The sequence below is a fragment of the Lichenostomus cassidix genome, chromosome 7 (assembly GCF_008360975.1).
Source record: "Lichenostomus cassidix isolate B80296 chromosome 7, HeHo_3.0, whole genome shotgun sequence".
NCBI classification, from domain to species: domain Eukaryota; kingdom Metazoa; phylum Chordata; class Aves; order Passeriformes; family Meliphagidae; genus Lichenostomus; species Lichenostomus cassidix.
Genome location: NC_139488.1, coordinates 17,265,394 through 17,292,739, shown reverse-complemented (window position 1 = coordinate 17,292,739; position 27,346 = coordinate 17,265,394). Strand labels below are relative to the sequence as shown.

Genomic DNA, 27,346 nt, shown 5'->3' with positions numbered 1-27,346 from the left:
GATCATTGTTTCCAGCTTGGCTGTTTTGTGAGCCTAATCACAGAGATGTGATGTGATGTGATTGGGAAAGCAGGTGATCCTCACCATAACAGGTGAGAGGGGAAGTGAACCATGTCAGTCTCAATTAGATTATACACCAGAAAGGAAAGATAAATTGATTTCCATATGAAGTGAGCTGGGGAGCCAGCTCTGAAAATGAACAGAGTGTACCTCACAATAAAGAGGCTGGGGTAAGTTAGCTTGAGGTCCTTGTCTGCTGCTGAATCACCCTGGGGAGAGGAAGAGGCAGATGAGAAGGCAGAAGGTACCCATTTGCTGCTTTTAAAAAGATTGCTGATGCAATCATTCAACTTAGCTGATGATTCAGGGTAGCTAGTCCATGAGATGGGGTTGAAACTCCTGTAAAAATGAACATAGAGACATGTCACCATTGGAAGGAAAGGCTTTAGCTATACAATTAGCCTGTATACAAAAATTGTAATGTTGTTAAAATGTTTTCTAAACCTGTGTAAGTAAATACAAAGGTTTCCAGCATCCCACTTTCTCTATCTTTTACTTTAATTTATTAGTAAAATGAAGGCATTAAGAGAAATCCTTCATATTGTGTCAGATTGCTGTTTTTCTCTTCAACTATGTGCAGTCTTGGAAGTGTTTTTAGCTAGCACTGTTGGTTTAGGGAGGCAGTGATCTGTCCAGGCAGTGGAAATAAACACTCAAGGTGTCATGACAAAGGAATTCGGTGCAAAATGTTCTGCACAAGCACATGTGCATGAATGAAACAAGACAGCTCTTACAATTTACAGTCTTCTGAAAGAAAGGTAGCACAGCAGTTCTCCAGCTCAAGGCTGTTGAAGACATTTAACATGTATTTCATTATGTTCTCTACTTGGAAGATGTGTTTTGATACTGCACTATCTGATATGCAAACTTGAGTTTTTCCTCTGTGATTTCATGGTACACAGATGAGGTGGTTCTGCAAGGTTGCTCAACCACATGTTTGATTTGGTCCAGGGACCTTTGTTTTAAACTGACTGTTTTGTACACTGCTGTTTTTGTCTGAAGTACATGGGACTGCTAAATTTTTTGCTTCTCTCACAATTAAATTTCCATCTCTACCGGTACGAGGTGATAATTGGAGTTACAATTGAGGTGCCTTTTTTTCCTTCTAAAAGGGTTGAACCGAGGCTAACAGGATAATTGAATACATCTGTGATAGATCTCCCCCTATATTTCTTATTCTTAGAAAAAATGTTCTTATTTTTCCAAGATACCCTTACCTTTACTAATCAGTTTTCTGAGTCAAGCAGAATTATTCAAATGGGTCTATTGTTGGAGTACCCTATTCACTTGATTAAAGGTCCAACTCTGCTTCAATGCATTTTTCTTGCTTGATCTCCATGTGCCAATATTGTTGCATTTTCTTTTTAATTATCTTCATACCTGTTCACAATCCATTCAAAATGATGCAGCTGGAATAAACCTGGGTACTAACCCAAACAGTGAGGCTATAGAGACTTGCATAAGGATCTTAATGCATTTTGGCAAATCCTGCACTAAAGATTTTTTTTTTGTTGGTATGCTTGGTATATGAGCAGAAGAAAAAGTTTGTAGATATTTGCAGCAAGATATGTATATGAAGGTTCTTCTTTTTAAAAAAAGGGGACATATACAAGTGGAGGTACAAAATGCTGTTAATTGGGTTGAATTCCAATATGTTGTACCAATGCCAGAAAAACAAGTTGGATTCATTGACTTGAAGCCTTTTTGGTGATGCCAAACTTTTTTCTACAGAGTAGCTGAGATTCTTGGGCACTGTATTACCAAAAGGCTAAAAGCACTCAAAATTAGGAGATGTTTCTATTTCTAAGGACAGCATGTCTACAAAATCTCGAGAACAGAGTAATTTTTTATATGCTATATATTGCTTAGTTTAACGTGATCACATACTTGGAGACAAACAATTACACTTTTGATTGCAAAATTATATTTTTATAGGCATATCATAAGAGCAAAATACCTTTTGGATCATATTCCCTAGTTGCAATCACATAGAAATATTTTTAAATGAAAAATCACTGCAAAGCAAAGATATGTCTAGTTGGGGCTGAGAAGCAGAGGAAGAGTTCGTTGTCTTCCCAAGTCCCAGTTGCCAAATGTGAACTTTATAGTGTACAAAGATAGTAAAAAGGCAACCCAGTTTTTCATCTTGGCTTTTCTGTAGAGGAAAAAGCAGAAACATTCAAATTAATTTTGTGAGAGGATCTTGCATACAAACACTGGTCCAAGTTCCTGCAAATGAAAACTGGTTGCCTGGTAATTGGATACAGAATAGTGCTGTATCAAGGTTTAATAATGTATTTAAAATACAAAGTACAGAAATAAAAATTCTTTTCTTTTTTTCTCTTCCAGGTTCTCTGGGAGATGCTAACAAGGGAGGTCCCCTTTAAAGGCTTGGAAGGATTACAAGTAGCTTGGCTTGTAGTGGAAAAAAACGAGGTAAGACTACGTTTCTACATTCAGGTACATAGATCAGAAAACAGTATTGGGGTTTTGCAAAAGACTTTTTCATCTTCTTCAAATTGAAAGTAAGTTCACGCGTATGGAAAGATTAGCAGTAGGAGCTAACACAAAGGGTCAAAGTGATGTTATTCCTCATGAATGGACCCTTTACATCTAATTGTTGCAGCTTCACGTCGTGATGCTGTAGATCAAAAATTGTACAAGTACTGTACTAGTTTCTCAGTCTCAATTGTAAAACCTAGGGGTTTGTTCTTAGTGATGAAAGAAGCCATTGCGTCCAAGGTAGGGGAACAGTTTAACTCCATCTCCTGCGTTTAGGACATCTTTTTACTGGCCGGGAGTTGATATATCTGTAAGAGACCTTCAGCTACTTCAACTTAACTCTCCCAGCAGGAGTCACTATAGTACAAGAAACTGCCGCTTAGATGAAAATTTCAAAAATAAAAGAAGAAAAAATAGTTTTAAAAAAAGAGAGAAATTACAGTTTTGCCACCTACGTTCAACACTACATTGAAGATGAGCTCCTCACTGGTATCGGCAAGGCTGTGGCATAGCTGCAAGCCTCCTCATGCAGAGTCTTTCCATTTCAAAAGCACTTCAGTGGTGTAAACACCGTTTGTACAGTGTCCCCAGCCTCGCTTTTCTTCTTCTCACAAATTGAGGCTTTCAGTTAGTTGGACATGTGAGCGTATATCTGAACACATAGTCCCTTGATATCAAAGACAGTAACTACATTTAAAAAACATTTAAAGTTGTGACTGTACCACACACAGACAAGCATGGAAATCCTCCACAAAGATGAAACCTCCTCTATCTAGACACAGCGGAAGCTTGGGAAACATTACAATGGCGAGGCAGTGGCTGTACAATACAGATTTCTATTATTCTACATAAACTGTTTCTCAAAATGCTTCAGAGTTAAACAGAGGAGTTAGGTTTCCTCCTCTTAGTTTAATGTTTTTTGTTGGTGTTTTTTTCCCTCTCTCTTTTTTCTTCTGTTTGAGGACTGGATTAATTCCAGTGAGTGACACTGTGATATACCAATTAGTTGGAAATGCTGCACTAACAGTGTGAAGGTTATGAATGTGGTCTTCTACTGCGTTTATCAGAGCAGGGGGCACAAAGACACTCTTTCTCCTAGTTAGGAAAAGCCTCATACCTTATTTTGAAGGAGGAACCATAAGGCTTTCCATCAACAATATTTGTTTATTGTACCTACCACATGCAGTTTTATATAAGGCATACAGAGTGGCATTGGGAATGTTGTAAAGAGATGTAGTCACATGCTGAAAGATGTCAGAGAGTACAACACACAATTCTCTACAGTTTTCCAGGGAAAGGAATTGTGTAAAATACAGTATGATCAAAATGTGGACATGACTATTTTACGCATGGCTGAAGAAACCTAAGGGATGGCATTCTCAGAGCCACCGCTTTGACTGCTGGGTACCACTAGCCTGTTGCTACCATTTTCCTTAGAGGGCTGTGAAGGAGCTTAAAGGGCATTGCATAATTTTTTTTTTTTCTGACCATGACATGTCCAGCATAAGCCTTGTAAAAATCAGCTTGTGCTACTTTTCTTCTTCGTTTTCTGTGTCCCAAAACAAGTGTAAGGGTCAGGTTATGCTCTCAGTTCAATCTGCTCATGTCAATGGGATTGCATGGTTCCAGTCCACAGTAGGATTGCATCACTGTTGAGCCAGTCCTCCATCCTGCAAGTCTTTCATTAAAATCAGTGTGGGACTCAGGCCAAAGCGTAATTGCATCAGGTGAAAAATCCCCTTTGCAAAGCCTGAAGCCAGTAAATGGAGTAGATTCTGTTTCTGTATGGATCTTGTTCAAAACTCTGCATAATTTCACAGTGTTATTTTTATTCTGCTAGGGATTTTTTTAAAGCCAGAAAAGCAAAGCATGAGAGTTCAGGTTATGCTAGACATGATCTCATAATAAATTGCCACTGAGAAATATAATCTTTTTTATAATATGACACCTGGAACCTGCTACCTCTGTATTGCATATTGTATAGGTGACATTCTGCACAAGTGAGACAAGTGGTGATTGCAACCGATTGTCCACGTCCTGGAACAGTGAGGGTTACAGACAATACCGCAGGAAGACTAGCCAGTGTATTTTTAGGCTAATGACTCAATTAGAGATCAAGCACCAGTACAACTTATTTATGCATTGTACAAATTTCTGTGTACTTCTCGCACAGAAACCCTTGCATGTTAAGTTATGACATTAATAATCAGTCTTCTGCAGTGCTCTGCCTCTGTATCTCATGTTTCCAGTTCTTATGGTGTTCAAATGCTTGTAGAGCAGAATTTTTTTAACTCTTACTTTTGGCTGCTGTGTCTTGTAAGGCTTTGCAGATCACGTTGCAGTAATGTAATGATACTGAGTGACATAACTTGCACTGCTTTGCTTCTGAAATGGCAATAGTAAGGCAGATGAAAAGGTCTTCCTGGCCGGTTAGTCTGAACAGGACTGTAATACCTGACTCTGGCCTCTTAGGGGGAAGGAACCCTTTTTCTGGCTTGACCTCTCTTACATTTGGACTAATTTTCACCAAGTAACTGTTCTTCTAATCTAACTTTTAAAAATTTATTTATATAATATGAAATATATGAGGTCAGTTAACTGTGTTAGTGAGAGCAGAGGGATCTCCTTCAGTGTGTAATGTTGTTGGAAGCACATGCAGTCAACTGGAGAGGCTTCAGTATCTGTGTATGTGTATGTGAGAAAGTATTTGCTTTTCGGCTTTCCAGTCTGGAGCTAGACTCTTAATGTAAAAATCTTCTAAGACTGGCTGACTGAATTTTTTCATGGTTTAAAAATCTCAGCAAATGAAACCAAACTAGCTTCAAACTAATTCTCTCTAGTCAGTGGTCCTGGCTATAACCAGCAACTCCTTGTCTTCAGTCATTAGGAAATATTTATGAGTTCACTGTGCTCTGTGAGTGCTTTCAGAGATCTGCATGTCCTCATTAATCCTTCTGACCACAGGCTCATGAAACATCTCTTATGTCATGTACAGCTTCACTTAACTCTTTTAAACGCACTTAACGTAATCTATATTTTAGCTATTTGTGTGTCAAAAGTGATTATAGTATTGTACAGCTAGATCATCTGTGTGGGAGAAAGGAATTAAGGCAGGCTGTACATTATGCCTATCTTGACAAGCATCTTAAAATACCATGCAGTAACCTCCACAAACTATTATGTTTTAGTATTAAAAGCTGTTTGTCTTGGTTTTGCTTCTTCTCTCTGAGCTTTCTTAAGGAACTCCGTTTGTGCATTTGATGCATTACTTTCTTATAGGTCTATTAAAAATTACTTGTACTTCTTGCTAGTGTTAGTAATTTTGATGTTTCTTTCTAATATGTCTCCACATTTTTTATATTCTGTTTAAAGCGAGAGTGTGTTTTAATTCTTTAAAGTCTATTGCTTTTATAGGAAATGCTTAGTAGCAGCCTAAAGGGAAGTGCTTCCACTAACTGGTACATTCTCTTTCCATTAGAGATTAACCATTCCCAGCAGTTGTCCCAGAAGTTTTGCAGAACTGATGCACCAGTGTTGGGATGCTGATTCAAAGGTAATTAAATGTGTGTTTGATTTCTAGACCACCACCCCAGCCTTGTTTTGCGAAGTGTGTTAGAATTTCTTTGGGGAGACAGCTCTGAGCTGACACCATTGATGCATGCTAAAACACATTTCTTCATAAAAATACCTAGGACTGTCTTTTTTTTTTTTTAGTGGGTTTATATATTTATACCTAAATGTCTCTCTCTACCTTTTAATCAAGAGGTAATATGCTGCTAACTTACCTGACTACTAAAGACAATGACAGGAAATATGGTAAGATGGCAAAAATGTAGCCACTTTTGAGCAAGTGGAAAAATTGCAGTTTTTATATTTTCTTTCAAAGGTTAATATTTAATCCCTCTTGGATGTGTGCAAGCATCATGTTATGAAATACATATTTCAAGGTCCAATTTTGTGCCCTACTTGTGTTGAAAACACAAGTATAAGTAAAGAATAAATTAATCCATAAAACATGGGCAGGAACTGCAGCAACACATTCTAAATTAACATTAAACCTTTCCTAGTCTGTTCCCTTCTGTTCCCTTAGGACTTGAATGGTGACTGTACTGTAATAATATAATAGCAGTACTGATTAACCACGAAAACAGAATAAAAAGTTAAAAGAGCCAAACCATTGTCACTATTAATCTGCTGCTACAAGGAAAGTATTAAATAAGTATTTAGACAGTAAAATCTTTTGTTGATTATGAGAGTTACTGTCTTTAAATGGACTCTGCTACCATCCTGTTGTACATAAAACTGGCTGAAACAGCCTGTGGGCATACTAGCTTTATTACCAAGGATTAACATCCATTTTCTTTGCCTATGAAAATATTTGAGACATTGAAAGATAATTAAGCAAAGGAAATTGTGCTCTTTTTCTCAAGTCAAAGCACCAGGAAGAGCTTTTTTCTTTCAACTCAGGAGAAAGTTAGCTACTACTTCAGAGTGACCAAGATTAATTCCAAGACAAATTAGAGCATATAGGTGCTCTAAACTAGAATTTATTGCCAGAGAGTAACCATAGAAGAACAGGATGAGAAAGGAAATATCTATTCTTGGTCTCTCTTTTTTAAGCAAGGGGTTGCTTTTCTGCAGAATGGATCTGGAAGACTGAGATTTATCAACATGTGATTTCCACATGAGCAGACATTTAATTGCCATTCCCTTAATAACCGTAGCACATACAGCTCACTCAGCTCACTCTCTGCCTTGTTCGAGCCACATCTATAAGTGTCCAAAAGACTGTTGCTGTTTCTCAAGGAGAGGGAGGGATTTGCATGTTGTAAAAGAATGATGCTTAACCATGAGGCTGAGTTCAGTCTGACAGAGTAATTTATCTGGGTGTGGGCTGGTTCCTGGGGACATTGTCCCTAGAGGTGTCTGTGATACATGCAAAACATGAATCTCATGTGAGACGGAGCTTTTCTGACAGTCTGCTCTTCGCTAGCTTTTTTCATGCAGCTCTTCTTCTGTTAGGCAATTACAAATACTTTGTTCACATGACTGAAATGGAGTAATCTGTGGTCACAATTTGGGCATGTGACTGACTTATTCGGTCACGTGTTGGGAAAGGATCACTACTTAGCTCTCAAAATGCTTTGATAAAGGGCTGTGTGGCCTGCATGAGCCAAAAGATGGAGCACGCTCCTCTGAAATACTGCTCTGTGTAACGTTCCCTTTTGCCAGGATTAGCTGTAGAAAATCAGATCGGTGATGCATGAACAAGTTACTGAAGGTCAAGCAGGGGTGAGCTCGAGGATGTTAGCTGCTCAAAAGCAGTGGCTAAGGTGCATACTTTTAGCCCACAGAAAGGATGGGGTAACTTTTGGTGGTTTAACGCTCAGAAATGAGGGATGTGCATTTATGGTGGGTCTAAGGAATACACTTGGAGAGCTGCTGCAGAGCAGCTGGAATGTCAGACACTGCTCACATGTAATTTCTTCACGGGGACAGAGAGAGTTATTAATGTTGCTTTCAATTCTCAAGAATTTCTTCATACAAGGAGAAAAATATCTGTAGTGCATTGCTCCATGTGATATTTGGAATGGTCGTCTTTCTGCAGTTTAAACTGTTGAAACAAACAGTTCACACCTTAAAATTTCTACCAAACAAGTGACTTTTGCTTGGGTATTAGGTAATTGTAGTAACAAGGTTACTCATCACTGATGTCTTTGTTTACTGGGATTACTTGCTTTTGAGACATGGGTGAATAATTCTTTCTCATTTCATCTGTTCCTTCAGTTTATCCCCACATCAAAGATGTTTATAAATTACAGAGTATTTAATAGAGATCAGAAATCTGGGAACAGAGAAGAAGCAAGAAATGAAAGACATATGTATTAAATATCCTGGTTTTATGCAGACCTATCCAGTAAGAAATACTGAGTAGAAGGAAACAATGAAGACATTAGCCAGAATCATTTCTAGAGTGGCATATATTTTAAAGATTTCAGTATGAGACATCACAGATATAAAGGGAAACAGTTTTCAAAGGCGACTCATGCCTTGATATTTTAAGAATCCCTTATAAGGGGTTTCTAGAAAGTGCTAAGCAGTTATCCACTGAAAAGAGGACTTTTTTTTTTTTTTTAAGTTCCTCAGCTTGGGCTCTCAGTTTCACAAATCACTTCTTGCCAGTTTTCACCAAGGTACTACTGTGCACTTAGAGTGCATTTATTGAATCTGAAATTGTCCTTTCTTAGGGGCAAGAAACCAAAAAAACACATATGACAGTGTGGGCTTGTATCTTCCTGTCAGGTTTGTCTCCCTGGAAAACTGCTTCCTGTAAATCTGTCAGCTGCAAAGCTGGCAGGGTAGCTGCTGGCGGTTTGCAGAATTTGCACAGCCAGAGATGTACAGTACTTTGACAGTACTGTGTGACTCTGCATTTGTTCCACCTCCAGCTGCACAACTCAGCAGCTCCTTCACCTGAAATGTAGGACCCACCAAGTGTGTGTTGCTGCTTCTCCCAAATCAGTCGGTTGATCCTTCTGCCCACCCTTAGTAAAAGCCATGTTCTCTGTCATTATCGCCACTCCAGTTACTCCAGGCAGGCCTGACAGTAGTGTTGACTGTGCTCACTTAGTGTCAGCCCTGTCCTATACTTCCCAGTATACACCTGAGAAAAAAGGAGCAAGCAAAACTCATAGAAGTGTTTGTAAATTAATCCTGAATAATCCATAAAATATTGCAGATAATGCAGCATGGGAATGTTTGCCCCTGGTCTCTTCCTGAAAATGGAATTTATTTAGTACAGGCACATTACACACACTGTACCTGCCAGTCTGTTGTACAATGTGTAGCAGTTGCAGTACCCTGGTGAATTGCAGAGAGTCACTGTCTCCTGTCTGGCAGCTTCTTTAGGAGGCCTTTGAATCCCCTCAACAGTTCACATCCACTGATGTGGTTACAAGAGGTGCAGCTGTAGCAACAAAAAGGGTCTGAAGGCTGTGGAATGGTTCTTCTGCCCCAAAAATGCACTGCAGTTGTGGTGATGGTGCCATGGATGGATTTTGTGCTCTGTGCCCCCAGTGCAGCCCACTCCTGACTGGGGAGTTTCAGGCTCTTCCAGAGTGTGTTCAAAAGATCTGCTCAGCTGTGGCAGGTCCAGCAGCATCATGCATATAGAAGGGAGGATGGCTGCCTCCCCGTCCCCCTGTAAAGGCAAAGTGACCCTGTTGGGTTTCCATACAAGGGACTCTGTCACCAAGTGCGAGCAGTGTGTTGCAGAACCTGTACCTGTTGCCATGAAGCTCAGCATGCCCAGTTTGCCACTCCCTGCACGCTGGGCTGGGGACCAAATTGCGTAAGCATGTGGGTGGCTGGGGCAAGCATGTCTGTTACAAAGAAAATCTGCATAGCTCACTGAACTGCCCATTGCCTGAAATCATGGAGATGGACCAAAAAATGACAGACAAAGCTTCCAGTTACAGCAGAATAGTGCAGCATTACAGTATAAGAGAGCTTGTCTTTTTTTTTGTTATGCATTTGACACTTTTTCATGCTGTTTGACATTTAAAATAAAGAAATTGTCTTTCTTTTATAATGTGGAAATCACTTGGATCTTCCTGAGAGAGACACCTCAGCATTGTTCCTAATTGTTTTTGTGCTCCCAAATTAAAATGCACGTTTTAATTGCGGCATCTGTAATTTTAGCAGAAATGGTATAATTAAAGGCGCGATAGAGAGAGAATGTGCATCATCCCCTTATTATGTATCTACATTTTGTTTCAACCTTTTGTCTCAACCTTGTCTGGGGTCTGTCAAACAGACTAACAGAGTCAGCGTTCTTTCAAGAAACACATTTAACTGTGTCTTTTTCAGTTTTCAGTTGTTATACTACTTCATAGCTTCCCCTTGGGACTAAGGGAAAAGTAAAAAATACAGAAAAGTTTTGACTGCTCTTTCTGACTTGTGAGCACAGTGGGTGCTGGATGGAGAGCCCTGGAACAGAAAGCTCAGTAAATGAGCCCAGCACAGAAGAGTACAGACATCACTGATGTGAGCTTAGCTGCCAGGCGAGAGACATCCTTCCCTAGCCTCAGTCTTCACTTCTTCCCCAGCTACTTTTTCTGAAAAGCATTTCCTCTGCAAGAGGGGAACTACAGCCAGAAACCGGTTTTTGATGGGCAGCTAAATGGCTTATTCACACACCAGCGAGTTTGTGTTAATACCTGTAAAAGGCCATCTTTTATTTTTACCACTTTTATAATTACCACTTGCTGATGGGCCAGCCTTCTGTATTTAGAACCATTTTCCTTCTTAGCTTGAGAAAAATTATTCTTCAAATTAAGAATCTAGATGATTATTGATTCTTCTAATGTTTAATGCTGGTAGGCATGGGAGACTAAGCTATGGCTCTAGTCCTACTAGCCTATGTGACTCTTCCCAAACTAACCTTTTCTTTAAAGGAAAAACAAACCATTTACAGACTTACAGTCCTGTTGTAGGATGCTGTGGTCAGAAAGAAGTGTTGCAATTTCTGTTAACTTTGGGATTTCAGTTGACAAACTCTTGCAGATAGTTTCAGTAGCTTTATATGAATGCAAATGCTCTGTTTTGGTTTTCTTTTTTCTTCAGAAAAGACCGTCTTTCAAGCAGATTATTTCAATCCTGGAATCTATGTCAAATGACAGCAACCTTCCAGACCAGTGTAACTCATTCCTGCATAATAAGGCGGAGTGGAGGTAAGTTTCTTTCCTTCCAAGATGAAAAGATGTGGTTTTACATTGAAATGGTATGAGTGGTTTTTTCAGAAAGACACCAGACTCTGATGATGTACTGGTAGAAAATATGTGTGCTTGAAGTATTTTTAGAACATAACTTACCTTGTTGTTTTTCAGGAATGCCCAGAATGTTGCGAAACTTGTATTAGGAGCCAATGCACTTAGCTGTACCCTATATTTATTATTACACTGGTTTAGGCGTCATGATATTTATGGTTTTGTGATTCACATCTTAAAGCCAATTACAAGTTTTCAGTCACTGTGGGGGCAAAAGGACTTGGATAATATGTAGGTTTAATGCAATTTTCAAAGAAAGTACGTAGGTGATGTTAATATTAAAACCAAAAGAAGGTAATGGGCATAAACGCCCCTTCCCAGTCAAGCCTCTATTTGTCTGCACTTGTATATGTTCTACCATTTTTATGTGTTCTTTTCTTCGTATTGACTGTGTGTCTGCACATCCATCAGCATATGCCCAGGCCAGTCCTGTTTTTGCATAGTGCCCCAGCATTGCTTGAGCATATTTTAGCTATTGCTGATTGTAATTGTTACTCATTAGTGATTACAAATGGAGACGAGATTTCAGAAAATTTTATTACATCACAGTTTTGCAGTAAAACTTCCAGCCTCTTTTTTGGTATGTGCCAAAGCTTCAAAAACCTGTCCCCGAAGCTTACTTGCGGGTTAGAAAACTTGCAGCTTCCAAGTACAGCCTTCTGTTTGAGAAGGCAAATTGAAAGCAGATCTGCACAGGGAGACGGTTTTTGCAGACGATCGTGGCTCAGTCGATATTAAGAGGCGTTGGCCCTGCGCCAGATAAGCAGAGAGCAGAAATACTGAAAGATTCTTCATCGAAGAAACCGGGACGGGGTGGAGGATGGGGAAGAGCACATGGAAATGGGGCTCGTGTCAAGCCCGGCAGTCCCGCGATTTTTCCGCTGCCTTCCAAGGAAAGGCAAGACATGGAGTTTTACTGGGGCGAGTGGAAAAAGTGAGCTGTTGCCGGGACGCCCCCGGTCACACGGAGGGGTATAAATAGCCCGGCCCGGCCCGGCCCGCCTCAGCCGCGCCAGCCGCAGCCCCGGGCCCGGCGCTGGCGGGGGCTGCGCGCCATCTGCTGGCGCCATTGCCACACTGCGCCTCCCCTGCCGCCCCGCGCGGCTGTCCCGCCGTGCAGTGCCCGCGCCGCCCCCGGCCCTGCCCTGCCCTGCCCTGCCTTGCCCTGCCCTGCCTTGCCTTGCCTTGCCCTGCCCGGCCCTGCCCTGCCCTGCCCGGCCCTGCCCTGCCCTGCCCTGCCTTGCCCTGCTCTGCCCGGCCCTGCCTTGCCCTGCCCTGCCCTGCCCTGCCCTGCCCTGCCCTGCCCTGCCCTGCCCTGCCCTGCCCTGCCTTGCCCTGCCCTGCCCAGGTCTTCCTCCACCGCGCTGCTGCTCAGCGGTACCACCGGACCCTTTCCCCCGGGCCGTGTGCTAAGGCGTGCCACAAATGTCGGGGGTTTCAAGTATCAGCACTTACTTCATGGCCGCTGTTGGTCGTGCGGACTCTGAGCATCCTATTGTGGTTTTAAGGGAAGAAAAACATACCCCAGTGATGGGTTTCTTTATACCACTGCATAGTAAAAATATTTATTTAACAGATGAGCAAGCAAGTACTCAAACGCCTTTAGGAAAAGCAAATAACTACTTGAATCTTGCCAATATAGCAGAATAAAAGCAGTACTAGCTGACATTTGGTAACAAGATTTTATTGTTTTACTTAAAGAGCTAAACTGATTAAGTGTGGCTCAGGTAGCCCAAATATTTCTTGCAAATTTTATATTGATGCATCTAAATTGCTCAGGTAAGGCATGTCTGAAAAGGTGTTAATGAAAAGCCATGTAGAAACAAAAAGCTTTTTGACATTATCAAGTAATGGAAAAACTTCTTACGGTGGAGACTTGTGTTAAAGACAAATATGGCATTTTTTCTGGAAGAATAAATGATTTCGAGACAAAGAAATATGAGAAAGAAAATAAAAATTCATGATGGGACATGATTTGCCTGAAGGCAAAGATTATTTCTGAATCAAAGCTGAAATGAAAACACAATGTTCAGAAAGACCACAAGTCATGTGGGCACTTGTTTGGAAGCTGGAGGAGTGCTCTCCTACCCAAACTCTGGTAACGGCTGCCTACCCTGATGTGAAAGCTGTGTCTGTATGGAAGCATTCATGAATGTTAAGTCAAATTAATAGAAAGTATGCAAAAAAATATGGCACCTGAAGTAGATGAAAGATGCATAAAGTGATCCCAAAGGATAAACTATGAGAGTAAGTTTGTTTCTAAAAACAATTGTACAGAAGTTTATTAATTTCTGCATTGAAAAATCTTTGCTTTTACTCATTGCTGGGTTTTTTTTTTTTCAAGGTTTTTTATCCCATAGTGATTTGCAAAGAGGTAGTGGAACCAGCAGTATGGAAAGAATGGGATGTATTACCACAAAATAGGGAATTTTAATGAAGACTGGATATCAGACCCCTGGAGAAGGGTGGGCTTAGGAAAAGCAAAAGTTATGCTTGTTCCTTTGAGGGACCTCTGAATTAATGGTCCAGATACTGCACTTTCACAGGAATACTGCACTTACCAAAGCAAATCAAAACTCAGACAAGCTGGATTGCTTTTTTCACCACTCTTAAAAAAAGGCAAATAGAGGTTCTTTTTGTATAGACGTGCCAAAAATGTAGCTATAACAGCAAGTACCTGGAGTCTTCAGTATCTTTGACTAGCTGACATGAAAACTGAAAGTGGGCTGAGTCTATACATGACTGGTGAAGCTGATAACATAAATGCTTTGACGAATCTATATAATGCGGTCTTATTTGCAACGTTTTCTGAGGTTAATGTTTATATTAATAATACATTTTAATCGGCTTGTTCTGTAATTTCCTTAAGATAATTCAGTGTCTTCTTTCCTAACTGTTCTACATGTTTGGCACATTTTTATTATTTAATAAAATAGGGGCACTGTCTTATGCCTGAGTTGCATAGGTCTGCCCTGTTAAGTTCATATTCTGTGATCTTTTTGGAGCCCTTTCTCAAGTCACTTGTATTACAGTAGGAAAAAATTACTGTGGAAGTAATGATGTTCCAGTTCAGTGAGAGACCACATTTGACTGCATTTAGTCATACATACTAACTGCATCTCTCCTTCCATCTTCTCCCCACGAGCGGCTGCTCTAATGACTAAAATAGTTTATTAGTGATACTTACATTAGTGTATCAGTAGCAATTCAAGACAAACAAACAAATGCCAGTCATTGTTTTTAATCTGTAAACGTTTATCATTATAGTTTCTAGTAATGCAGTATGTATTCTTCAGTGTCACAGAATGGAATTATTTTACAAAAACCAGTAAACTCAGACTGCAGAACTACAGAAGCAAACAAATCCACATATCCTACCATGTATAATGTTTCAAGCTGCTTCCTTTATGGAGTAAGACTCATTAACTGGGCAATGTACAGTAGCTTTCTCTTTAATTACACAGTTTCATAATACATAGGAATTATTTTTCAGAATGCAACTGTTTTTGCACACTGACCTTTTATTATAAGAGAAGTTTCTGTCTAATGAAGAGAGATAATTACAGTACAAAATAGACTTCTGACATAGAGAAAACTATTGTTACCAGGACTCCCCTAGCGCATAGTATTATTTTAAAAGAGAATGTAATTTACATATTTTTAAAATTATAGAGTTGTGTGTGAGTAGCAATGATGATGAGAGACAAACTAAGAAAAGCAGTGCTTGCAACTGCCCTCGAATTGCTCTGTAGTTCCCACAGTAGATAGCATAGTATGTGTTGCACCTGACAGAAGGGGTTTATGAGGGGGATATGAATGTTCGGGGAGGAGTCACTTTCTGACCTTCTGTTCAGTGCCTTTTAGTTTGTTCCCTTGTTGTCTTTTTATTAGGATGTGTGGCCACTTTCTACCCTGCACAGAGATCAGTCTTGACCTTTGCATGCCTAAATATGATTGAGAATTTTCTTGAAATCTGAAGCATGATAATTATGAGGGGCGTTTGTTCTGACCACCACATAGAACAGCTCACTCAGCAGGACTCAAGTGTGATAAATGCCTTTGCCCCCAGGTGGCTGATTTCTGCAGTAGAATTAAGCATGGTGGTAGAGTTTGCAGTAGGATTTGCTGGTTATTCTAGCTCTGAATGCTTTCACTGTACTTTGTAAGCATTACTCTCTGACAGAGATGTCTTATGAAAATGAGAAATCCATAAAATTTGGACTATTTATATTGGTTCATTTGCTTAAATAGACTCTTTGGGTATGCTATTTTCCCACATTGAGAGGCTGAACTCTTTTAGGTTGATAGTGAAGAAGAGTTTAATCATTCTATGCCAGGACAGAATTACAGGAAAAAAGTAATTCTGTTTCCCCACCCAAATAGGCTCTGTTAGTCCTATTACTTTCTTTTTGAAAACATTGAAGGAGCGTATTTTGTCACAGTTTATTTACACAAGAAAAATAGTGTGAAAGTTTGAGCAGAATATTTGGCCTTGCAGAGTCCCAGTAGCTGTCTTCGGAGCTCTCTTTAGGATCTCTTGTCTCCTTGGGAGCTCACTTTTGCAAGGAGGAAAACAAAACACTGTGATTGACTCTTCCCACTTCTGTCAGGATACAAGCGGCAGGCAGTGCACAGTCTCCCAAAAAGGCACAGAAATGGCTTGTCAAATGCAAGTACCACCTCTGATACAAATTGGAGATTTTTTTTTGGTATCCCACAAGCAAAAAATATGTCTGAATCTGGTGACAGAATTGTTGTTCAGCTTCTAGTATACAACTGTATATTTCTGTAATGCAAAATTTGTTCAACTCTTTCCCAAGAGCAGTTCAGTTCATGTATTTAAAACATACTGTCCTCCAGAAAGTATATCAGAGAAACCACTTTGTTAAGGAAGGTATGTGCAGTGAAACCAAATAAAGATAGTGTCTGAAGCTTCTTAGACTACTGCCTTCACTTCCTGCCTTTCCTATTTTTCGTTACTTTGCGTGTATAATGAGAAGGGGAGAAAAGCAAACCAAATCCTTTTTGCAACTGTTCCAAACTTGAGAAGCTTGTATTTGTAACCATTTGCAGGACTGAGTCATATCATGGTTTGTATTTTTGCTCTTACATTTTCACCTAAAGAAACAGGAAAGTAAGTGAGGAAAACACCCCAGTAATGTTTCTGTGCACTTTGAGTGTAAGTCCAAATAGTGTTTATAGTCAAGTTAAAAACCCAGACAAATGGGCTTTTTGGATTGCCTATATTGTGTTGCTAGTACTTGTTCCACTACCAGTTCTTAATGCAGTTTCTATATGGATAAGATCATGTTTCATGATGTTGGGGGGAAATAAGGTATTTTCATTCTTAGATGTATTTGTTATATGGTATTTTACTCCTTTAAATGTTATTTTTCTTCAACAGAAGGTATTATGGTTGTTCTTAAGTATAAACATTGCTGTTTGTTCCTAAAGCTGTGAAAGGCTTTGCATTTGGTAATTAAATGAACTGCTTGAGTTAGTATTGTACTTTTCAGCCTTTCACATTTAATTAACATTCAAGTGGGAATTATGAACAATTTATATCTGTCAGGAAAAGACAAGACGTAACAAATTGTCTCCGTGCAGATGTGAAATTGAGGCAACCTTAGAGAGACTAAAGAAACTGGAGCGTGATCTGAGCTTTAAAGAGCAGGAACTAAAGGAACGGGAGAGACGTTTGAAGATGTGGGAGCAGAAGTTAACTGAACAATCAAATACTCCTGTAAGTAGACAATAATTCAGCCTTTCATCTTGTGTCAGAAGTATTTGGAGCTTTGTGTATGTATATCTCAAGACACCCCAAGGAAGTAGTGCTCCTGTATTTAGTTGTTCCTTTGGACCGATTTTATTTCATCACTCCAGATAACAATTTTTTTTTTAAATTTCACCTAATACGTTAGATACCACATATTACTGATAGTTCATATTGTGACATGGGCATTTTAAGGAGTGTCCCATTGATTTATTTAGAATTCTCAGCTTTAAAAGTTTTTTACATTCAATAAATTCTTTTTTTCAACTAGAAAGTTGTTGACTTTATTGGATGCAGGATTTGGTCTTAAATATAAGAATCATTTGTATCTTGCAAAAGGCATGTCAGGAAACTTATGTAGATTTTTTTATTCTGTTCTTTTTCTTTGAGAATAAGCAAATTCCCATTTTGTGAAAAAAGGGTCAAAATCTGAAGTGTTAATTTAAGGTTTTATACATAATTATAGTTAACACAACTTTGACTGGCCAGTTACCAGCTGGTAGAATTGCCACATTTCTATTAGTAAATTGAACAAAAAACCTTCCTTGCATTATCTTGAATTTCAAATACTGTACTCTTCAACCGCTGATTGGCAGAGGGAGGACCACAGGGCTAGTGCATGGTGAGACATGTTACAACAGAGTTGTTAAAAAAACATACTGTGATACCTACTTGTTTTTAAATCACTAGCTAAAATAAAAACCAAATTGAGATTGCAGTAGCATATGAATTTTCTTATGCACAATTTTATCCTACTTATAACCTTGATTCCAGCCAGACCCATTTACATATGACTTGTTTTTAAGGCATAGCTTATAGCTGTTGTTTGAATGAAGTTGCATTTATGTTCCAGCTGTGAACATGCAGTAATGAAATCATGGAGGATAAATGTTTTCCTATGTGCAGATTCTGTATGTTTTCAGTAGATATCTGTATGCCTGCTGTAACGCTTGCAAGATTCCAGTAACTGAGCTGTGGGCCATCCTCTATCCTGAGCACAGCATGAGACACAGCCTTAATGAGCAAACCTTTTCACCAGCAAGGCCCTAGGGTTTTTTTATGCTGTACTTGCTTATGACTTGTACTTTTCACTTAGAGCTGGCATTGCTGCAAGAATAAAGCATTGTGCTAAGGCCTATTGTGCTAAGCGTGAACTGTCTTTCTGCATAGCATTAACCCAACTCTCCTATTGCATTTAAATGCAATTTCTTCTAATAATGAAATGCAGGTTTGTTTTTCCCATACATCTTAAGTGAACTGTCACACAGAACAAATTTTTAAGGAGCCCTTTTATTGAAAAAAAAAAATTACATACTGGCAAAAAGAGGGCTTGTTCAAGCAGGATTGTTTTTTGTTGTAGCACTGGTTGTGTATACAGCTATATTTTAAATTCATAGTTGTAAATCATTTGCAAAATATCCTTGGGCATTCTGTTTGCAAGCTGTAATCCTTGGGTGTTAAGCATCTGTCTCCCTCCATTAGTTCAGGCAGTGTCTGCTCAGCAACATCAAACTGGAGGGTTAAAACAAGGAGCTGCAGTGCTTGACTTTAAACTACCTTGCCTGTAAAAACAGTAGTAAAGATATGGCAACCAGAGCTATGCCACATCTTAGGGTGCCCACTAGGCATAAAGCTGGTTCTTAGCCAACTCTAGGCCTTGGTGTGTCTTAGCTGGTACTCTTGTCCCTGCTCTGTGTTCTGCAGTCACCTCTTCATTTTGCTCTGCAGCAAAGACCAGAGGCCAGCAGTGTTGTGCAGGAGGAGAAACTCAAACCAAGTGAGAGGAGAACAGCGAAGCTGTCTCTGCCACTTGATTCTCCAATGTTGTAGGGTTCATAGAATCTTCATCCTGTGTGATAGGTAACTATGAGTGGCAGTCTGCTCCTTCTCCCAAGAGTTAAGTAAAACTTCCCACACTTCAGCATGAGGGAAGGATGAGGCCAATATTTAGAAATGCTTCTGTGCATTTCTCCCTGCTCTTGTTTTGACTCTGTTTTTACTGGATCTTGTACAACAGACACCTTTGAGTGTGATCTCTGCAAATTCCTTTGTGTGGATCTCCAAAAGCCTCTAGCATGAGGGAATCTGGAGTGTTTTGGTGGAGTAAAATATATCCATAGCTGCAGTGAAGTGGGAGACTTCTCTTGAATGATCTGCCTTTAAGAAGGGAGTGTATGTAGCTAAGATGAACTTCTTACGTAGGAGCAAGACAGTGAGCAAGGCATGAAATCTATATACTCACCTGTCATGCCCTGTACCTGCAGGTGGTGATTTAAGAACCATGGAATTTAGAGAGAATGGTGGATCCCAGCCATCTCTAAATGTCTCTTCCGATAGTGATCACACGCAATGTGTCACTACAGGCATGTTCAGTCCCAAAGAACTCTTTTAATTCTCCAGATAAGGAGATGGCAAAATATGGAGGAAGTAAAGTGATTATAACTTGCAAAATGAGCCATTCACAGCTTACCCACTCTCAAGCATTGAACAGTCAATGACCCAGAAAAAAGTTTTAGTGGAAAGCTGATTTGCAGCTATGTTGATTTTTGTAGGGAATTCTTCCCATATGTTAGGGGATGCTCTTCTGTGGATCTAAAGTGATTATAACTGCCTGTCAATGAAATGTGTGTGCTGTGACTAGATCTTGTTTTTAAAACATTCCTTCTTTTTATCAGTAGGAGCTTTTGGTAGCCTTGATCCAACCAGTGTTCTGTTGAAGATGTAACTGCTTTTTTTTTACAAGCTTAGCTGCAGGTTATTCACCACTTAGCCACAAGATGCTTGAAGAGTATTTAGGGCACCCCATTACCCCAACTTCTTAGCTTTATTTTTGTTTCTTAAACTCTGATGACTAACTTTACTTAACCACAATGCAAATAGTAAGTCTGTGTAAGTAGAGAAAGCTCAAGTGTAACAGAAGACAGATACTGTCTTTTTTTAATGATAGACGATTGGTCAGCGTAAGTGGTTTTACCAAGAAATGGGCACTCTTTGAGCAACCTGGCTGTGAAGCCCCATGAGTTACATACCAGGGCACCACCATAATCACCCCTGTAACTTGTTCTGACCAACTGCCATTGACTCTTCAGTCAGTTTCCTGATTAGGTTAAAAAGATGTGAAAAACCATGAATTTTGCGTAGGTAGTTTTGCAAATAGCTTTGGTAAGAAAGGTTAGTGCAGGAGCTCACACACAGCTCCTTTGCTGTTGTTTTAGTAGGTAGTTCAATTTAGGATTAAACTCCCTGTGAAGCACAGGCAAACAAGGGACAGAGGTTACTAGCCCACCAACACAGAAGGGGCAGTAATCGTTTAGCTGAAGAGGGCACATTTCATTTGCTATTACAAACAGACTGGGTAAGGAGAATGCCATTATCTGTAGGTGAAGGTTTTATAAGTAGAGATTTAGTATGGTGTACAACCAAATGACAGATGTCTTGATACCACTAAAAATAAAACTAAATTAAAAAAAGAGGGAACCAAGCTGAAGAAGCTGATGAGCTGACCAAACCCGCCTCTCTTCCCCTGCCTGTTTGTCCCTGGGACAGCTTCTGAAATCGTGGGGCTGATGCAGGCTGGAGGGCAGTTCTCCTGTGCTTTGCATTGGTGAGAGACTCATTTGTGATTGCGCCTGTTGCAGGGTGACTCTTTCTCTCCTTTTGAGCATACACTCAAAACCAGTCTGCTGCTGCTTTTATTTCTGATATTTAGGGGCTATTTCTGCACCACATTGCGGAGCTTGTTTGGGTTCTCTGATCTTAACCTGATTTAGTCTTCAATCCTGAAAGGTTCAATTAAGCAACTTCAATTGCCTTGGAACCAGTCCACCTGGTTGGGAAATGTCATATTCTGTTTTGTGCTGTACAAAATGAAGGATTGAAGAGTTTGAACCTTCTTTTGTTATGAAAGCTCTGTTGCCTGTGGTTCTTGCCATGCCACTCAGTGATTTTGCACTTTGGTTTAAGAACAATGACCCCAGAAGGATGCTGTCTGTTTCAATGAATTCTTACTTGACCTCCATGTTTAGATTCACTAATCGTATGCTTTCTGTTGATTGCTGACTAATCTGGTGGTGTCTTTTCCCTTGATTTTTAAATTGGTTCTAACTTTCACTTTTGCTCTGTCCTTTCCTCCTTTAAATAGTTTTTCTTACCTCTTGCTGCAAGAATGTCTCAGGAGTCTTACTTTGAATCTAAAACAGAGGAGTCAAAGAGTGCAGAGATGTCATGTCAGATCACATCAACAAGTAACGGGGAGGTAGCTGGCATGAACCAAAGTCTGAAGGCCTTGATGATGACGGGCTTTGGTGATATCTTCTCTCTGAACCAAGCAGGATCTGTCCTGCAGTCTGGAATGCAGATAAACATGCAAGCCAAAAAGAATTCTTCTAAAACCACCTCTATGAGAAAAGGGAAGAAAATCAACATGGCTTTGGGTTTCAGTGAATTCGACTGGTCAGATGATGATGATGATGATGATTTTGATGACACAGATGATAGCAGCGAATGAAAAAAAGTTACAGAATTAACCCTGAAATCGTTTTAGTAACGCAAACCAATAAAGTTTTAGAACAAGAATCCTGTCAGTTTGGTCTGTTTAAATCCTGTAAAAGAACAGCAAACAAACAAAAAAAGATATTTTCCAGGCTGAGCATATTTGTGTGTAGAAAGATTTGTTGTTTTTGTTTCAGTTGTGCTGACTTATTTCTGCTTTGATGAAATTTGGAACTAAACTTTTCAAACTAATTGAAATTATTATTATTTTAAGAACCATGATTATATTTATAATTCCTAATGCCTGATTACAGAAACTATGGCTTGATAAATTTAAGATCTGGAAATACTGGGAGAAACTTCAATGCCTTTAATGCTGTTAATGTACTTCAAATTTTTCTTTTGTGTTTTCTGTCATTTCCCTTACCCCTTTAATTGTCAATCATTTGCGTATACTTGTACTTCCAGATTTGCTATTCTCTACATCTATTCTTTCTTACTGTTGCAGTAAAGGGGTTTGCTGTGTTTCTAATTTAAAGCCTTTTTCAAGGCAGCGTTGTGGGAAGTCACAAATAGGTTTCTAGGATGAGAGAAGCTTGGGGGGAAGAGAGGGGTTAGTTAAATATATAGTTTAAAAAACTGAATAGCAGCAGAATCCAGATAATCCCTATTAGCAGATTATTTGTATAAATGTTTTTTACCTCACGTGTATGTGCATGTGTATATAATTCACTCTAGCAAAGTAAACTGCAATCAGACCTCTGCATCTATTATCAGATATTGTGATCTAGAAGCTAATTTTCAGTTATGTTGATGTGAATCCATGAAGGCTCATTAACTTTGATGGACTTATTCTTGTACCTGAGAGCAAAAAGCGGTGTTTGTAAATTTTTATTCTGTTCTATTTCTGAAATGGTGTTTGCTACCCTTAGGAAAGGACAAAGGGAAGCCACTATGACATTTCAGCTTGGGCCCTACTACTGTGGCTTATGTGAAATTCTATGATTGATGGCTGTAATGTCAGGAATATTTACTAGTCTCTGCATACCTGTTTTTTGCAGCTACATTACTTTTAAAGTATTGTCACTGCTGTTGTGGCTTACCACAAAACTCAGTGTGTAACAATCTGCTGCAATAATTGCCTGCCAGGCACTTGTGTTGAGAGGAGTGAGGATGTTTCTCCTGATGACCCCTTTAGTGGTGATGCAGAAGGAGGGAGGGAAACCAGTGTGAACAGAGATGCAGGTTAGAAAGGAAGATGTTGTAAAATATTTGCCAAGGAAGAAGGGCAGCATTTCAAAAGAAAAATGTTACTGTGTAGTTCAGCAGTAGTGGAAATAAGCCATCAAAATTCCATTTTCAATTACTGGAAGGGTTTCTTTTATGAAAACTTCTGTTTTTCAGTGGCTTCTTTAATTATAGGCTTGCCTGTTACACAGCTCTAACCTACGTATTATGGTGAGTGTTTTGTGGATAGCTTAAGAGAAAAATGGATACATTAGATAACAGCAGGCCTGAAATCATTACATCTTCATTCAACAAAACAGAAAGTTCTTTGAAGGAGTTCTTCTAGAGTGGGCACCTGTTTGGGTCTTGAGAAAGAATTGTTTTATCCTTAAGCATCAGCACTGGTCAGGTAACCTGCAAGGCAGCAATTGCTGTGCTTCAAGCTGGCCTACTCCATTCAGTTTGCACAGGATTAGACCTGCTGAGATGCTTCGTTTCTGTAGGATGTCATTGAACCTTCTTCCAAACACTTGCAAATCTACTGACTTGAAGGCAACCCACTTGTATCTGGAAGCTTTTCTCATGATGAAATTATAATTTAAATGATGCAGTAAATGTACGAAGTATCCCAAGGAGAAGCTTAACTCCTTCCACACTGGTGGGGATGGCTTCTTAGGTCCATCAAAGCAACCTGATTTTAGGGAGAAAAAGAGTTATGGAAAGGCAAGTAATGAAAAGGAAATAAGAACAAATAGGCTTTTCCAGTGCAGATTTGTACTATTTTTGTAAGTCTATGTCTGCTAACACCCACAGCAATGATACTATTTTTGTAACTGCCACTTTGCACTCAGCAAAATTTGATGGATTTGTGTAATGTAATAGGTGCACTTTAGATCTTAAGATATTTATCATTGTGCATACATTATTGTACCACATAAGCAGTGTAGGGTTGTACAACTGAAAATGAAATTTGGTTCAGTACATTTAGGATTTAAAAATAAAAAATGTTCCTAGCGTTGATGTTTTGCACTTTTTTGGTGTTTGACAATCTCGGAGCACTTCATGCACATTTGTGTTTGTATGGGTTTTAACTGAATTTGTAAATTCACTCCTTAATATTTACAGAAATAAAAATAGTTTTAAAGTAGTATGACACAAATTTTCATAGTTGCAAAATCACAAGGTTTAAGTCTGTCTTCAAGGTTTTCTGCTTTCCCAGGGGTGTAACTTGTATCAGCAGATATTATCAGAATGTGATAACATGCTTGTAGTAATTTCTACTATCTGCTTATTTCATTATTTTTAAGAGATGGATTTTCCCCTTCGCCTTTCTTTCCTCATGTTACTTGTCAAAGCAAATTAAACTATATTAAGGGAAAATTTAAGTTCTTGTAAACCTCCCTGTGCATTCAAAATAGCAAAGGTGATCTCTGAATTGTAGATAAGGTGACAACATATGACAAACTCTTCTGATGTGGTTGACATAGTGTTATACTTAGGATATTGGCTATGCTTACTAAAAAAGTAGGTGGTATTGACTGCATTTTTAGTTTCCTGTGATGAGTTTCATACCAGATGTCTCCAGTTTACAAGCCAAATATCATATGTGAGAATCAAGCTGTGTTGGTTTTGCCTCTGAAATGCTTCTCACTAGATAAAGGCTTTGAAAATGGCTCTGTTGGGCAGGTATGGTGATTGGAGGAGGTCAGAGTATTTCATCTTCCACACCTGATTTTGCTGTGCAGTGTATCCCAGTCTGTCTTCTACCTGTCTCATCACCAGGTTATATGAATCTTCACAACTGTCCACAGCCACATAGTGTTTCAGCTTATGAAAGCATTAACCAAACCCAGAAGAAAATTTTCTGGCTGCTCTGGGCCAAAACCAGCACAAACCACCAGAAGCCTTCCTGTGCCTTGTACACCTCTCAGTTCCCTAGGCCCTGCCAGGCTTTTTGGGTTCCCAGTTTTCTCTGTCTTCCATAAACCTGAAGGTATTTGCAGTAAAATAATATTGCTGCATTTGATGGAGGGAAAAGGTAAGAACCAGGCCTGAACTTCTCTTTTTTACCAGACTGCTGTACTGCAAACGTTGACTTAGGTGGGTAAATGGCCTGAGAGGAGAATGGGGAGGATCCACTTTTGGGTTGCTTAAAGATGCAATGGTCAGCTGGGACCAAGACAGGACGTCCGACTCCCAACTCCCTTTCTTTTCCTTCAGCAGTGGAGGAAAAAAAAATGGAAAGGGGACTTAATAGTGGAAAACTGTTGCTCTAGTTATTTTTGTGACAATGACACCACAAATTCCTTGGAGTGGCAAGTGTCTTAAGGTATGGTGTGTAGGTATGCTGCATCACCAGCCATTGTGTGCTCCCTGACGTGGAGCTTGTCCCCTCTGGATGGGAGGGGCTTCCTGGAGGTGAGGTCTGGCATGGCATCTTGTCACACAGTCATGTTCTTGACTACTCATTTGTGTATCGTTCCAGAGGTTTTCTTAGATGTTGCTTCCCTTTCCTTCTGGGTTTTAAAGTGTTTATTCTGAGTTAAATATCTGGTGCAGTAATGATTGATGTTGCTCTCAGCAGTAGCAGTAGATCCATAGTGTGCATATAGCCATTAAGTATTCAGCAGTGTTACTGTGTGTCTTTAGTGCTGTACTTTCTTTTTCTGTAATCAGGCAGCTTTTACAGGTTTTTAATAAGACCTCTAACTTGACAGAGGTTTTAACTACAATCCTAGGTAGAACGTTCAGGTAGAAAAAGTAAATTCATTTAGTAATTTTCACAGGCCTTAAAATGCACTGGTAGGAATCTGGAGGAGAGACCTTTCTCTTTCTCCCAGGTTTCGACTTAGTGCACACTGTAAAATCTGCACAGAGATTTCTGATGTGTTAAGATTTAATTTTAAAACTGTAGAACCAACAACTTTCTTTAAACATTTTATATTGTGTGCTAAATATTCATATGCTTTTTAAAGTCAGATATAGTCCACTGCATTTCTTGCTTTTGCACTACTGAAGAAGTTTTGTACTGAATAGTAGGAGTCGATGCTACTTACACTTCAAGTTTGAACTGATGGAATTTGAATAGAAAATATTTTCACAGTGTTAGAAAACTTCATTTTCCCTTCTGAAAAAGCAAAGCTGAGCGCAGTGCCTATGCCAAGACTCTTATGCTGTAAACTGAATATATAATTTGTGTGGAACGTGCAATGTTACACTTCTCTGTGGTAAAGTCTTGCAGTGTCAGTTATCTTCTTTATTGCACTTGACATACCATGTCTTGTTTAATTCACACTGTGGATTTGATTTTCCAGTGTAAAACCAAAGCAAACAAACAAAAAGAAATCATGCAATGTATTCAATTTCCTCGATTGGTGTCATAAACTTTCTTTTGATGTGAACTTTTCCCTCGCTTCTCTTTTGTTCCAAACTTCTATTTTGCAATAAACATTTTGACAGTAAATTTTATGCATTTGTGTCACTGTGTAAAATGCTGGTGTTTCAAGAGGTTCCTTAATGTCTGCTGGTTCAAGTCACTTTTTTGTATTGCTCACTGTGAGACATTTCTCCTTTATTCTTCCAGTATTAAAAAAAGAAGAAATAATATAGAACTATTCTGCTACTGGTTATATTTAAACATGGATAAAGCTGAAAAAATTCACTGCACATCAAAAAATACACTACTGGACTTCTGCAGTACATTTTTTAGTTATACAAATTATTGTACCAGGCTCCTGCTGCAGCATCAGCCAGTTTGACTAAAAGTGCCTACAAAAGACACAACTCATGGCCTCCTGAGCGTGTTCACAATTGCCAGTTGCCCTTCCTTGTGCTTAAATGTCACCCTCAGCACTACTTTTGCCCCACAGCATTCTGCCCAGGCTGTGGGTTGCTGTTAGCATAGGGATGGCCTAACAGCGGGTAGGTTGAGAAGCTTGGTTGCAAATAAGGTGTAGTAGAGAGAAAAAGTTAGGAAGATCTCATTTTTTTTCTCGCAGACACATCTTGCCTTCTGCCAGTTCACCCTGATGCCTTTGGCTCTGTACCCTTTGGGGAAGCAGTGGGCAGAGGGTGAGTTTGAAGATCCTCTAGATACTCCTTACAGAGGTGGCTTCAGCTGGTCTCGTGAATTGTTTGTGCCCAGCAAGATTTGACTGAGACACTGGTGGAGGAGAAAGAAGATCTGAAAAGTCCTCAGAGTGGGGTGGACAGCAAGAAGTCAGTAGATACGGAGGCAGAAGTCAAGGGGTGTTGGGCACTCAAGTTCTTCGATGGATGTAACTTGTGGGTGCTGTGAAGGGTGTTCCACAGTGAGGGCTGGAAGTTGTGGGCAGGTGGCACTAGACCCTGGTGTCATGCCTGGAGAGCAGCTCTGCCCTGGGGCTCAGTGTGCAGCTGGAGGTGGCAGGGTGAGGGCCTGCTGAGGGGATGTGATTGACCTGTGGGTGGGGGCTGGTGAACCTGG

General features: G+C 39.6%; 1 protein-coding gene across 6 annotated transcripts in view; it reads left to right on the top strand.

Moving 5' to 3' along the window:
* MAP3K20 (mitogen-activated protein kinase kinase kinase 20) overlaps positions 1-27,346 on the top strand; it is a 90,823-nt gene that overhangs the window by 39,693 nt on the left and 23,784 nt on the right. For all 6 annotated transcript variants that reach the window (XM_085066442.1, XM_085066441.1, XM_085066437.1 and 3 more), the window contains exons 8-11: positions 2,410-2,496; positions 6,041-6,115; positions 11,188-11,294; positions 16,998-17,133. In XM_085066442.1, coding sequence (XP_084922568.1) covers positions 2,410-2,496; positions 6,041-6,115; positions 11,188-11,294; positions 16,998-17,133 — 405 coding nt within the window. The remainder of the gene's footprint in view (positions 1-2,409; positions 2,497-6,040; positions 6,116-11,187; positions 11,295-16,997; positions 17,134-27,346) is intronic.